At 49.0% G+C, this 15896-nt stretch overlaps 1 protein-coding gene across 10 annotated transcripts in view; it reads right to left on the minus strand.

Moving 5' to 3' along the window:
- Positions 1-15896, minus strand: part of WTIP (WT1 interacting protein) — an 81880-nt gene that overhangs the window by 44230 nt on the left and 21754 nt on the right. For 3 of the 10 annotated variants that reach the window (XM_064386945.1, XM_064386946.1, XM_064386949.1), the window contains exon 2: positions 6873-6974. In XM_064386945.1, the coding sequence (XP_064243015.1) occupies positions 6873-6974 (102 nt within the window). Of the gene's footprint in view, positions 1-6872; positions 6975-7098; positions 7494-10754; positions 10901-12941; positions 13524-13656; positions 13864-13946; positions 14085-14214; positions 14235-14313; positions 14945-15896 lie in introns of those variants that run through there. The other 7 variants (XM_064386951.1, XM_064386952.1, XM_064386948.1 and 4 more) reach the window with 7 other exon arrangements.

Consider the following 15896-nt stretch of genomic DNA (forward strand, 5'->3'; position numbering starts at 1 on the left):
AGACATCTACATCCAGGAGCACTAAGTGGCCTCAGACAGAAGTGAAAAGGCAGCTAGTGACTGTGGCCACGAACTGACTCCCTTTTCCCATCAGCTGGGGGCACGGGCTGGTTCAGAAGTGCTCTTCATACCCTCAGGTAATAATAACAATACTCCCACTGTGGTAGTCCCACTTGGGCCTTTGAAACCAGCAGCTCTGTCAGCCCTCCTTGGGATGCCCTCCCAGAGACCTGGATGAGCTTGTGAAGGCTGAAAAAAGGCAGCAGCACTGCCCATCATCACCTAAACTGTGACACCTTTACCAGCTGTCCCCCCAAACTGAAGTGCTGTCTGCCTCTGTGAGTGCTCTGGGTTGGCCAACAGCCATCATCAGGTGAGAGCTGCATCCCTTGGGATGCTACAGTTTGCTTCAAGCTTCTGGTTGAACTTCCCATGATTTTCTGTGCCTTAAAATCAGCAGCAGAAGCTCCAACTAAAGATGAATGGCATGCTCAAGCATTTGCTTCCACAGAGGAGAGCAGAACATGTTCCTGATTTTATGATGAAATACCTCTCAGCTTTGAGAGTAGAGCCTTCCAACCTTTAGCTTCGCAAAGTTCATTCCCTGACCAAAGCTCATTCCCTCATACCCTGTGAGTTACAAAAGCAAACTGATACTCATCATTGTAAAGATTCCTCTTACTCTAGTTTCTGCCATCATTGCCACTGGATTAAAATTTTCAGCCTGAAAAGACACTGGATGACATTATGATCTGCAAACTGAAGGCGCCTGGGAAATTCTCTTCCTTAATGAGTATCAACCAGAGTCCATTAATTCCTGCAACTGTTCACCTACACCTAGATCACACAAGCAGTCTGGCATTACAGCAATTATCCTTCAAGAAATCCTGTCATGCTCTGAAATACTATCAAGACGAATTAGATGATGAGCTGTTCAGGCAGATATTTTTCAGCTCTTGTCTTCCATAAGCAAAATCTGCAACTGAACTCCTGCCAAAGCCAAGATTTCATACTTAACAGAAGGGACATATTATGTTGTTGCCAGAATTAATATCTGTTATTTAAAATTCAGCAAAGCAATTTTACATATGACTAATGTAACATACTTAAACACATCCAAATGCTTTGCTGAATCAAGGCCTAAAAGAGATTCTGTTGATGTCAGGGCTGAGACAGAATCTGTATTTAAAAACCATCCTAAAAAGTTTCAGTTGTTTCTTCTAAGAGATTATGAATAAAGATCTACATTGAAATACTTGATCTCAGGAAATATGATCACTTTGGCTTCTACCTTACCTGAAGAGACTTCTTTGACCGACCTCTGAAAAAAAGCTATCTGAGGAGCATGGCTTTAGGCAGAATGCTGTAGGAGTTCACAGAGATTTGGTAAAAATCTCCTGACAGAGCAAGGATCTAAGATGCTGAACTTGCTCAGTTACAGGAGCAAGGCTCAGGCATCCAGCACCCACTGAACACAAGGAGAGGCAGAAAAGCAGCACATAAAACATGTCCAATAAGTCACCTACTCTTCCTTTCCATTTTAATTCTAATCTCAGCTTACTGGTGAAATCTCCTTTTTTTGAGGAGATCCTGTACAACTCTGAATCAATATATTACTGTTGGTTTTTCCCAGTGTTACCAGAATCTCAGAAGACAATTAAGAGATTTACCATCTGAGAGATTTTACCGAAAGGTCTAGAGGGGACGGAAGTCTGCTGTTTATTTATGTGTACCTGAAATACTTTCTCATCTTTCTACATCTATGTCCTCAAAGAGGGAACCATCCTCACTGCAGGAGACCCCAATAACCCCCATTCCATCCTTACACCTCTACACTGGCGAGGCTGAAGCCCCCACAGATGTGCCCACAGCTGAGAGTCTGGTTTTGGGTTTCCTCTTAATTACAAGCAACACAAATCCCCCAGCAATGATGTGATAAACAGTGGTGGTGATGCCTCAGGTTTAGCTTTTATATTTTTCAGATTCTGTGCTGCTTTAGTGTGTAGTTCTGAGCTTCATATTAGGGGATGGTGAGCTCTCTGCATAGATTTGGGAGACAAAACAATTCCTTCTCTAGCTGGAGACCAAGGACAACCACCCAAATTTCAGGCCCAAGAGCACAAACAACATGGGCTGAAGAGAGAAAAACAAGAAGGATGGGACTGCATGGGCTAAAGCTGTAACTGGACAATGAACTGCAATCTGCAAATGGAGCAGAGCTGATCACAGTGAGCACTTGTGCATTTTGGGACCATTTTGGTTCATCTTGGGTGCAGCCCTGGCTGAGCTCTTGTGCTGCCCAAGGTGGATCCATTGAGGCCTTCTAATAAATCCCTGCTTTATTCTTTACTCCATCCAGTCGCTGTTCTAGGTCAGCCTCTCAAGGCATCAGTTTGAGGGGGAAAGGATACTGGGAGCTCCTGGGAAGGCATGGGAAGGCCTGTCCTGGCACATGCTGCCCTCTTCAACCAGGACACCCTGACAGGTGGCACCTGGCACACTGAAACTGAAGATAAACTCAAAGAAGTGCCTAAGAAAGGGCTCTGACACAGGCAGAATTTCCATTTCTCTGCACAACTGCACTTGTCTTTGCTGAGTTGAAAACATTCACTGCCAAGTGATGAAATGAGGCCTTGGAGGCTCCATCATTCATTATCACATTTCAGCCTGAGTGGTCTCCAAACCACAACTTTTCCCAAGGGTTTGAAATATTATTTTATTTATTTTTTTTAATTGTAACTGGTTAAGTATTGAACCCTTATCTAAATCAGATATCTTCAGGTGCAGAATTATTTTTCTTTGGTTACTGCCTTTTATTTTCTACAACCACTCAGTTGAAAGTAAAACTGAAAACTGCTGGAGGTGAGCTCAGATCATTCTTGTTATTTGAGGGAAAAAAAGACAGACAAAAACAAGGACAGACAAGCAATGCAGAGCTTGTATTCTCGCATTTCTGGTTTGTGTAGTGATGGCACGGCCAGGTTTGGTGCTGGGGTGGCTCTGTGAGAAGCTGCCAGAAGCTTCCCCTGTGTCCACAGAGCCAATTCCAGCAGCCCCAGGACTGACCCACCCCTGGCCAAGGCTGGGCCCCTCAGGGACAGCAGCAGCACCTCGGGGAGCACTTGGGAAGGGGGAGGAAATCCCCCTGGAATTGCAGCTGGCTGAGAGCAGGGAGGATGTGGGACAGGAGCAGCTCTGCAAAGGCCAGAGCAGGGCAGGAGGGGCAGGAGCTGCTCCAGGGGCTGGAGCTGAGCTTCCCCCGAGCCTGGGGTGCAGCCCAGGGAGAGGCAGCTGTGCCCCCCCAGCCCTGGGCTCCAGCAGGGACCAGAGATCCATCCCCCTGCAGCCCTGGGCTCCAGCAGGGACCAGAGATCCATCCCCCTGCAGCCCTGGGCTCCAGCAGGGACCAGAGATCCATCCCCCTGCAGCCCTGGGCTCCAGCAGGGACCACAGATCCCCCCCAGCCCCTGCAGCCCCACACGGGAGCAGGGGGTGCCTGAAGGGGGCTCTGACCCCAGGAACTCCACACTGGAGCAGCTCCTGGCAGCACCTGTGGCCCCATGGAGAGAGGAGCCCAAGCTGGAACAGCTTTGCTGGCAGGAGCTGTGACCCCACAGGGGACCTGGGCTGGAGCAGCTCCTGAAGGACTGACTGCACCCATGGGAAGGGACCAGGCTGGAGCAGCTCCTGAAGGACTGCAGCCCATGGGAAGCTCTCAGGCTGGAGAAGCTCAAGGAGCTCACTGTCCCCTGTGGGAGGGACCCCACACTGGAGCACAGGAAGATGTGAGGAGCCCTTCCCCTGAGGAGGAAGGAGCAGCAGAGACAGCCTGGGATGAGCTGAGCACAGCCCCCATTCCCCATCCCCCTGCACCACTCAGGGCAGAGGTGGAGAAAGCTGGGAGTAAAGTTAAACCCAGGAAGAAAGGAGGGGTGAGGAGAACCCGTTTTAAGATTTAGTTTTTATTTGCCATTATCCTACTATGATTTGGTTGTTAATAGATTTTTTGGAGCTCTCCCTGCCCTTATCCTGACTCACAAGCCTCTCATTTCCCCATCCAGCTGAGGAGGGCAGGGACAGATTGGCTTTGGTGGGCACCTGGTGTCCCGCCAGGGCCAACCAGCACATAAACACAGACAGGAGCTACAGCACACACACTGGCTCAGGCAGAGAGAACCAATGGGCTTCTCCACTCTCCTGTCAAAGGCTCAGAAGGAGCACCAGTGTGTGCTGTGACCCCTCCTCTAACAAAGATCATTAACGATCACCCACCTAAAGCTTGGCTCAACTTAAAACATTCTCCAAAGGGACCTTTGGTCTTAATTTGGAAACAAAAAAGAATAGAGAATCTGCCACTTTTCTTGCTGTTTTGTTCCAGCAGTTAATCATCCTCATTGCAGAAAAACTGTCTTTGATTTCCTATTTGGATTGTGTAATTTCAGCCTCCAGGAAAGATTTCTCCTGTGTTTGTCTCTAGTACATATGAGACCACTTTCTAACGCTGTTTTATGGTTCATGTACTTACAAGCTCCAGCCACATGACCATCCCACAATTTCAGATACCCAAAATACACTGAGCTTCATGATTAGCTTTTCTTCAGCATTTAATCATCTATTGGAGTTCTTCTGGGCCCTCTCTGGTTACTCTCATCCATTTAAAGGTGGGCACCAAACCCGCAGCTCAGGATTCTCACACAGGTCCCAGCAATGTCACAAAATGAACTCCCTGGTCATAAACTGCAGTCCTGTGAGAAGTCTCCATTTGGTTGCTTGTCCATGAGCTCCTGCAAAGCCTTTTCAGCACCATTCCCAAGGGTGAAGCCCCCACAGACAGGACCTGCATGCCTTGGTCCCAGGGCCTGGCTCTACTGGCACTGTGCTGAACCACTCTGGGTTTTCCATGGGTTGCATAGCCCAAAATACAGTGAGAAACAAAAGAGTTAATGCAAGACCCTCCTCCCAGCTGGCTCACATTGATCCTACTTCAGAGCTGAGCCGAGAGGAAAAGCTCTGCTCTGGATTCACCCTTGAGATGGGCTTTGCTCAGGTGTTTCAGTGCCCTGAGCCCCTCTCCGGTGCCCAAACTATGCCCTGCCAACAGGGTTATCCCAGAGGCTGCAAACAGAAGGAAATCCAAGCCCTTCCCACGGGTGAACTGTCCTGGTGGGGCCTCCAGCCCAGAGCAGCACAGTGAGAGGCTTAGAAGACAACCTGGATCATCTCCCTATGCTGGGGTGACTCACGGGAAGGTGCCTGAATCACCAAATTCCAGGGCACTGAAGGGTGGGGCAAACAAAGCCTCAAGTGGACATGTCTCAAGCTGTCCCGTGGTAGGTGAACACTGGCCACACACACCTCTCCAGAACAGTCAGAAAAGCTGGTTATGTGTTTAAATAATTGAGTTGTGTTTGTATTTTGCTTTAAAACACACTTCTTGTCCCTTACACATTTCTGTAAGGAACAGTGACCTGCATACAGAGCCCCACGGTAGCAAACATGCAGCCTGAGTCCTTAAAAACAACATTTCTGCCCCACAGAGGAAGCTGGAATTCACCCATGCAATTAGGTTAGGTTAATGCCTTGGATAGACATTATCTGATATCCTATTTTGTAATCCTCTGCTAAGCAGGATGCTGTTCACTTTGGGAGCCAGTAAAACAGCTAACACACACTGTCAGACCTGAGCAAAGTCATGAGCAATCCCTGAGGGTCTGAGATAGGTTCAACCCTGCAGCTGGTAAATGACTCTGGTCCAGAGTCATTTAGAAAAGTCACTAAACACTACATTCAGGTTGAAGGCTTCTTTAGACCAGTATTTATCAGTACAGATCTCAGGAGAACAGACAACACTTCTCCTGCCAGAAGTGAACTTTACAACGTTCTTCTGATTATCAACTGATTTGGTTCTATGCCAATAATATTTTACTCTTTTTCTAATCCTTAATTCATCCTTTTTAGAAACAATCTGTGTTCAGCCCATTCTGCTCAGAATAAATCTTTTGCTGTGTATCTGTATCATAACAAGATCTTCAATATCCAGGCAAATATTTTCATATCTACGGAACCACACCAGATGTGTGTATAAAACAAGAAAAGTTACCTGACTCCTGAAAATTGAGCTATCATACTTCCCTTGAGCTTGGTGGGAATTTGTGAGCTCTCAGCAGTTACAGACAAGAACTCTCCAACTTAAGTTCATAATGTCTGATTTAAGGCACACTTCTGAAAATGCTGCCCTGAATTTTCCATTTCCCCTGGCAAAGCCAGGACTTCCCCAAATCACACACAGAAACATCTCTTTCAGATTAAAAGGGAAACCTAAAAAGGTCCTAAGAAGGAGGAAACAGTGATTTATTGTCCAGTTTTCCCCACAAAAATAAAATCTTGTAATAGCATAAGACATTTCAACACACAGTTTCTATTTGTCTTGTCACATTCAACCATAAGTGAACAATTTTTGAGCACCGTGCATACACAGAAATGACAAATACACATGCCTGACTAGACTTGCATTTGCAAATAGAAAGTGACAAAAATATGGTTTTGGCCAAACAAATTTTACCTTTTTTTTCCTACAAAAACGATACATGCACATTACAGTTCCATAAACACAAGTGATTTAAAGCATATAGTGCCCCTAACAGCTAGGTTGAAGCCATTTTGTAAATGCAGCCCTCCAAACAACCAAACATTACTTTTCTGGGCTGCTGCTTAGGAAAACACCATTGAGCACTTACAGATGGCAAATAAAAAACAACTTTTGAAGCTGAAGCCTTGTGTGGGAATTCTGCCTGGGGAAGCAGGCAGGATGAGGTCTCCCTTGCACACTGGTAGCTAAAGGAAGCCACAAGGGCATGGCAGATGTGACTTACCACAAGAGCAGCACGTGAAGCAGTTGGTATGATAGAGGTTGCCCATTGCTTGGCAAGCCTGGCTCGCTCCATACACACCTTTTCCACATTTTATACAAATACCTACAAAGCAGAAAGAGAATCAAAGTTAAAATCCTCCACAGCTCCTAAGAACAGCTCCAGGCTGTTGATTCACAACACTCAGGATACCCCCACCATTGATACCCTACATCAATGAGCTCCTCACCCTGAATAGATTCAAGTACCCAAGAGAGCAGCAGGCGGCTGCAGTGAAACAAATGCATGGAAATCAACCCAAAATTAAGGGGGGGCAAGGCTTTGCTGGTGTTTCAATGCAGGGAGACTGAGGCTGGCTGCAGACAGAACCCAGAGGAGGCAGGTGCAGCCAGAAAGGACAGAGAAATCCACACACTCTCCGCAAACAACTCTGCCAGCCCCAGAAATAATTCAGTGAGACCTTCACAACAAAGTGCTCCATCACATGATATTCAACAACCACTGATAAAACCACAATTCAGTCCAAGCCCAAAAGATTTCTCCTTGGCCTTCTCCACAAATACAACACCAAGCACGTTTGCCTGCAGTGAAAGCCCCTGGGAAAATGGATCTGTCAGTCATATATAGTAATTGTTTGATTCCCTGTGAACAGAGGATGTAACCTCATCAACACAACCTGGCACCTCACAGCCCCAACAGCAAAGCCTCTGCCCTCCCTCTGGTCCCAGGACAGGAATTCAGGCTGCCAGTTGTGCTTCAGTGGGCTCAGAAATTCCCCTTGACTGCATTCCCTGCTCCTGGGGGTGCCAGGGATGACTCCCATGAAGTCCTCAGGAGGCCAAAGCACCAGGAGCCAACAAGTCAGAGGTCAGCTCTACACAGGGCAAACTGACAGGGAAGGTCATGATTTCAGTAAGCTCTTCAAAGGGGGATTTTTGGGGAGTATTTAAAGATATTTCCTCAAAGTTTGGGGGTTTTTTTTTGTTTGTTTGTTTTAGGTGGTTTTTTTTTTTTAAATTTATTTATTTTGGTTTTTTGAGAGTCTTTTACCTGTGCATTTATTTGTACCTATGCGTAACCTCTCTAAATTCAAACCAAGGAAGGGAATTGATTCAAGGATCACTTTGGTTTTTATTCCTATGAAGAAGAACTTAAACTCTAGGGAATGCGTGTCCTCCTGTCACAAAACTGGGACTACTGATTTTAAGTTTCCCTGAGATGTCCATAGGTCTCCATTCAATCCTAGCAGGACAGTCCATCAAGACAAGGCCAGTGATATTTTTTAAATACTACAGTAGAAAATAAAAACAAAGATCTTTTTTGCTTCAAACAACTCTAAAGAAACTGCTATCTTCCATGTGTTGTTTGAGGCTCTGTTTCTACAAGTGCATGCACAAGCTTGGCATTAATCACCGGCACCAACAAAACTGCTGATACACCTAAGAACCTGGAAACTGCAGAACTACAAAACTAGGCTTTTATCTTCCAGAATTCTCCCCTGCTGTGCATATTCTATGCACGTACATGCAAAATAAAAATGAAAGTTCTGGGGGGAAGATCAGCATATCATGAACAGGCATCCCTCTCTTGTCCTTGGGAGACATCCTCCCCTGAACTTCTCCAGTGTCAGAGCTTCCCATGGGTGCAGTCAGTCCTTCAGGAGCTGCTCCAGCCTGGCCCCTTCCCATGGGCTGCAGTCCTTCAGGAGCTGCTCCAGCATGGTCCCTTCCCATGGGTGCAGTCAGTCCTTCAGGAGCTGCTCCAGCCCAGGTCCCCTGTGGGGTCACAGCTCCTGCCAGCAAAGCTGTTCCAGCTTGGGCTCCTCTCTCCACGGGGCCACAGGTGCTGCCAGGAGCTGCTCCAGTGTGGAGTTCCTGGGGTCAGAGCCCCCTTCAGGCACCCCCTGCTCCCGTGTGGGGCTGCAGGGGCTGGGGGGGATCTGTGGTCCCTGCTGGAGCCCAGGGCTGCAGGGGGATGGATCTCTGGTCCCTGCTGGAGCCCAGGCTGCAGGGGGATGGATCTCTGGTCCCTGCTGGAGCCCAGGGCTGCAGGGGGATGGATCTCTGGTCCCTGCTGGAGCCCAGGGCTGCAGGGGGATGGATCTCTGGTCCCTGCTGGAGCCCAGGGCTGCAGGGCATGGATCTCTGGTCCCTGCTGGAGCCCAGGCTGCAGGGGGATGGATCTCTGGTCCCTGCTGGAGCCCAGGGCTGCACGGGGATGGATCTCTGGTCCCTGCTGGAGCCCAGGGCTGCAGGGGGATGGATCTCTGGTCCCTGCTGGAGCCCAGGCTGCAGGGGGATGGATCTCTGGTCCCTGCTGGAGCCCAGGCTGCAGGGGGATGGATCTCTGGTCCCTGCTGGAGCCCAGGGCTGCACGGGGATGGATCTCTGGTCCCTGCTGGAGCCCAGGGCTGGGAGGGCACAGCTGCCTCTCCCTGGGCTGCACCCCAGGCTCGGGGGAAGCTCAGCTCCAGCCCCTGGAGCAGCTCCTGCCCCTCCTGCCCTGCCCTGGGCTTTGCAGAGCTGCTCCTGTCCCACATCCTCCCTGCTCTCAGCCAGCTGCAATTCCAGGGGGATTTCCTCCCCCTTCCCAAGTGCTCCCCGAGGTGCTGCTGCTGTCCCTGAGGGGCCCAGCCTTGGCCAGGGGTGGGTCAGTCCTGGGGCTGCTGGAATTGGCTCTGTGGACACAGGGGAAGCTTCTGGCAGCTTCTCACAGAGCCACCCCAGCACCAAACCTGGCCAGGCCAGCCCAGTGCAACACACCCTTTCTAGAACTGAACTGCTTCAGTTCCGAGCAGCATCAACACTGCCATCAGTATGAGCTGTGGAGTGTGATCAGATTAAATGGGATACCAGCAAGTTTAAAAAAAGCAGTTTGCCTGTACTACAAATTCCAATACTGAAATGGAAAGACTGCTCATTACATCACAGGGTTTATTGGTATTTATACCTTTAACTCCCTCATTTCATGTCATGAATGGAGATTAGCTTTTCATTCAGCTAGCTCAACATTCTGGCACAGTGTTGCCATTTGAGACTATTTGTCAAATCAAATGATAAATTTCAAAACTCAATACAGCCATTAAATTATTTAAAATCTTAAACCTGATCTCAGAAATTTGGGGAAGCAAAAACTATAACTTTAAGATTAACAGTTACCCAAGCTAAACCTAGTGAGACAAACTAGCTGCCATCCAGATCCATTAGTTTATTGCAAACTTCTTAAGAATATGCCAGCCCTTGGGTGAGCTCAGCCCTTACACAAGAAATGGGAATTTCACAACATTTGTTGCCTTATCCAAGGCTCCCAAGTCTGTTCATTTATTTGTAACCAAATGTTATGGACAACATCTTCTATTTGCCATGAGTTAAAGGTTAACTGATCAGAGATGGGTATTGATTATTGTGGCACTGCCTGGGAGAGGTGTCCTGTGAGCCAGCAGCTGCAGGAATTGCTCCTCTGGCAGCAGCACAGAGCCCAGGGCCCTGCTCACTGCCCCACACCTCCCCAGGGCTCTGCAGGGCCCTGCCCAGGAGGGGCTGCACAGCCCGTGCTCACACCTGGAACAAGCCGCTGCCACCCCAGTGCCACGCTCTGCTCCAAGCCCAGGTCCCCACTCCTGGCAGTGGGGACAGAGGAAGCCCCTTCAGAGCTCCCCAGCCCCATGGACACTCCTTGCCCACCTTTTCACGCCAGCCCTGGCAGCTGTTGACAATCTGGCTGGCTGGCAGGTTATGCTGACTGAACCACGTTTTCCCATCTACACGTAAAGCTTTTCAAAGAAGAGCAGGAACCCACAGTCTGTAACTCTGGCAATTCTGTCTCTGAGCTCTTGTGCACAAATCTACTACAGTCCAAACTGCTTTTATAAATGCAAGTTATTACCTCATTTCTTTGACATTGCTGCACTGAACCATCAGAATTAAAAGAAGGATTTATTGTGGATGCTAAACTGGCCTCTCCAAGCAAGTGATTTGTTAGGAGCAGCTGTCAGTTTGTTAACTTGTTTTCTCCAAGAGAGTAGTCATTAACTGCAGGAAGGAATGACCACAGAGATGATTAGCATACTAAAAAAGTGTATGTAAAATTCCAAAAGTGTATTTTGGAAAATATATATGCAGCTGCAGTGTGAGTTTAGTGTGAGCTCATAACTGCCAAGGAGAAGCCCTGATTACAGGGCTGCTCAGATCTGCTTTTCCACCAGTCCCAGCCCAGACTGCACACTGCAGGCTTGTGAAGCCCTGACATAACAGCTACATCACTTTCTCCCCTCCCCAGATTTAATTCCAAGGCTTGTTAAACCACCTATGAAGAATGTTCTGTTGCAGAGCAAGCGTGTCTCATTTCTGACACTTCCCTTGACGTGACTTCAGAGCAACTTCTGCCTTTATATGATTCCTTGCCCCTCCTGAGAGCTCGATTTGGAGCAGTCAGCTGTGCCCCAGACCTTCCACACAGCAGCTGCTATGCTTCTGCCCAGGTCATCAGCTCTCCTACAGATCTGGAATTTCTACCCAGAAAATTACATTACAAGATGTTGCATTTACTCAAAGTTGCCATGAAGGCTGGCTGAGGCAGGAGCAGCAGTCCTTGGCTGGGGTGGAGATAGGGTCACACCCTCACAGAGCACTGAACCAAACAAGAGCAGAGACTGAACAAACACTACATGGAGCACAGCAAAGGACATAACAAAAATGGCACTGGGAAGAGAAGGAGCTCCCAGAGACTCCCTGTTGGACTCCAGCACATGGCCAGTGCTCCCCACATCTTTAACCAGTACACTTGATTGACATCACCTCTGGACACAAGGCAGCAAGCCTCCAGCATTGCACAGCACACAGCATCAGGCACGGCTCCTGGGGAGCTCCCAGCAGCACAGCACATCAGACTGGGACCTTCTGATGTGTTCAGTGACCTTGCTCTAGAGCTGACACCAAATGCAATGCATTATCATTACAAAGGTATCAGCAACAACCTATTTTTCAGCCTGCTGGTACTTGTAAGTGTTCCCTGTAGCAGCATGTGCATGACAAGAAGCTCAGTTTGGGACCTGTACATCAGATCCAGCAATGCTCTTTTGGCTGCTGCTTCATACAGAGTTCACCAGGCAGCCAGAATTAGGAAAAAGAACTGATAAATGCCATGCATGTCATGGCAGATATTTAACCACCTTTGGGCCAGGCTCTGACCTCAGACACAGGTGGAATTCATCCTGTGCCTGAAGCCATCCTTTTATAACCTAAAAAGTTTAGCATGAATGCAAGAGAAATGGTACCACGTGGCCTCAGCTCCAGCAGGCAGCAGCTGTGTGAGCTGGGAGAATGCACAGCCTGAGCACCACAGCCCAGGGTGAGCTGCAGCCTCACTGTCTTGCAGCCCCACCGTATCTCCAGGATAACTGCTACATGCTGCCTACAGTAGGAAACAACCCAGCCCTGTCAGCAAGAGTTATGGTAAAGCTAAAATTAACAACTAACACATGGCACAGATGACTCCCTCCCTGCCTCTGCAGTTCTGGGAAAAGGGCAGATGAACATCACGCTGGGCCACTGCAAAATCCCCTTTTCTTCTCTCAGACAGGAAAACCATCTCTACACAAGCCCCACACACAAGATTCCCCACACCTGCAGCCTATCTATGGCACAGGTGCTGCTGTACCTGTAAGATGTGCTCTGCTAAGAAGCCAGGCGAGCAGAGGAGCCCCAGAGCTGCCCTGAGCCCAGGCAGCTGTGCCACTGCTGCTGCAGCACCTGCCGAGCTCCGGGGCACCTCCTGAGCCCAGGCAGCTTGGACCAAAGAGGTGACTTCAGGGGAGAAAAATGCTCCTTTCCTTCCAACACCGCAGAAGGGATCTTCCGACACACACGTCATCCCCCAGCCAGGCAGGGAGAAGACAGGAGGCACCTGCACGGGGCAGAGCCAGGGAGGAGCCCAGGGAACCCGCCCAGCCCTGCTACCATGGGCAGCTCTCACTGCAGGGCTTTCATCTGCTGCCTGCCAGATACCTTGCAAATGGACAGAGGATTCGGTATCTAACATGAAATCTGGTACATACAAGTTATAAATAAATACCTGGACATGCTCAGCAGCAACATCCTGTGCTAGGAATGATGGAGGGACTGCCTGGCTAAGCTACTAGCACTGCCTCTGCCCCAGGGAAGAGCAGGACATACCACAGCTTGAATTAAGGTTGAAAATGACAGGTTAAGGAAAGTGAGAAATGATCAGGTAAATGTTTTAGACTCTCTTGCCAAGCCGCAGCCCATCCACACCTGGCACCCCAACACCCAAGAGCCATGAGGAGCTGACCCCACCCAGCAACACAATCCCAACTCCAGCCTGGAAGTCCCCATGTGCAAACTGCAGTGACTGTGCTGGAGTGCACCACACTGGAGGAACATGGGCCACAACACCTAACACAAATCACAGTTTAAGCACAGCAAGGCAAGAAGCAGCCTGTGGACTGCAAAATGTCTTCTTGTCACTGTTAAACCTTGTTGAGATTGCCCTCAACCTTACTTTCGTCCTCAAGGAATAATAAATAAACTATTTAGGCCCCTGAGATATGCATCTGCTGACTTAAAAAGATCTCCATCACTTCAGTGCCTGCCTGCTACAGGAGGCTTTACTCAATTAATACACAGGAGGGGTGTGTGTGTAGAACTTTACTCAGAAAAATCAAAATTTGAAATACATAATTTATGTTTGGTTACAAGTGCAGCAAAGTTCACATTCACTGGAAGTTTTGCAGAAGCAAAGTTCTAGGCTCTGGAAAAACTTTCATTACCTCCACTGTTGCTTAACAAGGCTTGCTTGGGACAAAGCAGTAGGGAGAGGTCATGGCCACACAGAAGGCCCAGTTCCAGGAATGACACGGCTGCTCAGAGCACAGGAGCCAAGCTCTACCTGCCTGAGGGATGAGCTCTGCCAGCAGGACTCAGCCCACCCCTGCTCCCTCTGGAAGCAGCCATGGGTTCTGCCTCATCTGCTCTGTCCTTGACCCTTCCACAGTTTCACACGCAGGGTGAGGTGATGGGCAAGTGTTTGGGAACACAGAGGGCCACAGAAACAACTCACAAGTGCCACCCTCCCTGTTTCAGCAGCTCTGAGGCCAGGGCATGTCCGTGCTGGAGAATGAAACCAGCTCCAGGCCAGCACTGCGGGGGAGAGGCCATGGGAGCCCAGCCCTGATCAGCAGTGCTGCAGACTGGAGGGCTTCTGCTGCTGCTGAAGTGGAGCCACCCCGTCACACAGGGAAAGCCCAAAGCGATGCTTCTGGCTTCGCACAGAATGTGACATGACTGCTCTGAAGCAGGAAACGCCTGGCACCGTGTGCGGGGCTCACCCTGGGGCCTGTGAGAGCCCCCTCAGAGCGACGGCACAAGGCCGAGCAGGGCCCGCCCGAACCCGGCCTGCTGCTCTCGCTTCACAAATGTTCACCCACTGTTCTGCCTTGATTCAGTGCACAGCAGCTCCGGGTAATCCATACTCCTTATCCGGCATTTATAGAAAATTCTTTTGCCACTGAGGCACTGAAGCAGAAGACAGAGGAGGCTCCCCTGGCTGCTCCATGGGCTGTGCAACTTTGGATTGCTTCATGTGGGATTCGGAGCTCAGCTGACTGCTCAAGGCTCATGCTCACACTGACAATCACAGCACAAGGGGACCTCCAAATAACTTCAGCAACCAAAGTACTAACCAAGAATAAAGACAGAAAAAAATCCTGTTTCTAAAAGTACCTTGTGATGACTGGGATTGTCAAAGCAAGGAAACATACAGCTGGGGAGGAAAAGGAGGGCACCACGGGGAATGAATAACTCGGAGGGAAAGCCTGTAAATCAGACTTTCCTGTCCCACTGCCCCTCCACTGCTGAACACCTGAGTGTCTTGCTGTGGACATGAGCCCTCTTACAGCCCAAAGGCACCAGGCCAACAAGGCCCTCCAGCTCAAACCACACTTATTTTGCCTGTGAGTGTAATCACATTTATAATGCAGCCAACTGAGGAGTGTTGGATTTCCAGCAGTGTAGTACAAGCAGAGGAGCACAGGCTATGGCCAAAAACTGGAGCTGGTCCAGCTGCTGGCAGAGGAGGAGTCTCGGTGAGCCCAGCACACATTCCCAGAGCCAGCAGAACCGAGGGACGCTCCTGCTTGCCTCTAGACTCATCAAATACCACCACCCGAAGCTCCACAGTGCTCCTGGGCAAATTCCTTCTTCGGAAGCTGGTGTGAAGCACCAGGGGCATCCAGCCCAGCTCTACACCCAAACTGAAAAGGAAGAGGGCAGAGCTTCACACTGCACATCCCAATACTATGGGCAACAGAAGCAGTGGCACTTCACAGAGGCTGATAGAAGAGAGTTTCCAAAAAACTTTTACTTGGCTTTTAATTATTGTGGACACTGCAATTTATACCAGTTGCTGGTTAAACCAGCTGGGGATCACCTGAGCTCTGGGGCGAGATGCTTCTTGCTTCATACAGAACATGAAATTACTGCTCTGAAGCATGAAATGACTGACACCATCTGCAGGGCTCAGCCCTGCAGTTTTAGTACAGCAAATAAACAATAAACTAAATATTTAGAGCTCATATGGCCATTGTCTTTCCGTAATAGTACATTTATCTACATATTGCAATTTTTTCTGTATAAGTGACAGTGTTCACAGTACAGAACCAGTCACAAAACCTACAGCACCAGCCCCCTTTTCCAGTTTTGATGATCTTAGTCACCTTTAGTTTGTCTTGGCTCTTTTCTATATTAAATGTAAGTCACTGACACCCCTGTGGTCTTCGGACAAAAAGCCTTCTGAGATGACATGGAAAAGACAGAATCAATTTAAATTGATTCAGCTTACAGAAATCTGTGCAAGCAGGTACGAACAGTGATACTGAAAGCAGCCCAAACACCCTGAAGTGCAGAGCACGTCAGAGCTGCAGAGCTCAGCTGCACAGCCCAGCCTGGAGCCTGCTCATTGCCTTCTCTGACGTTGCAGGGTGAGTCACCACTCTAATGTATGGCAGAAAAA

Source organism: Passer domesticus, chromosome 12, assembly GCF_036417665.1.
Source record: "Passer domesticus isolate bPasDom1 chromosome 12, bPasDom1.hap1, whole genome shotgun sequence".
Classification (NCBI taxonomy): Eukaryota; Metazoa; Chordata; class Aves; order Passeriformes; family Passeridae; genus Passer; species Passer domesticus.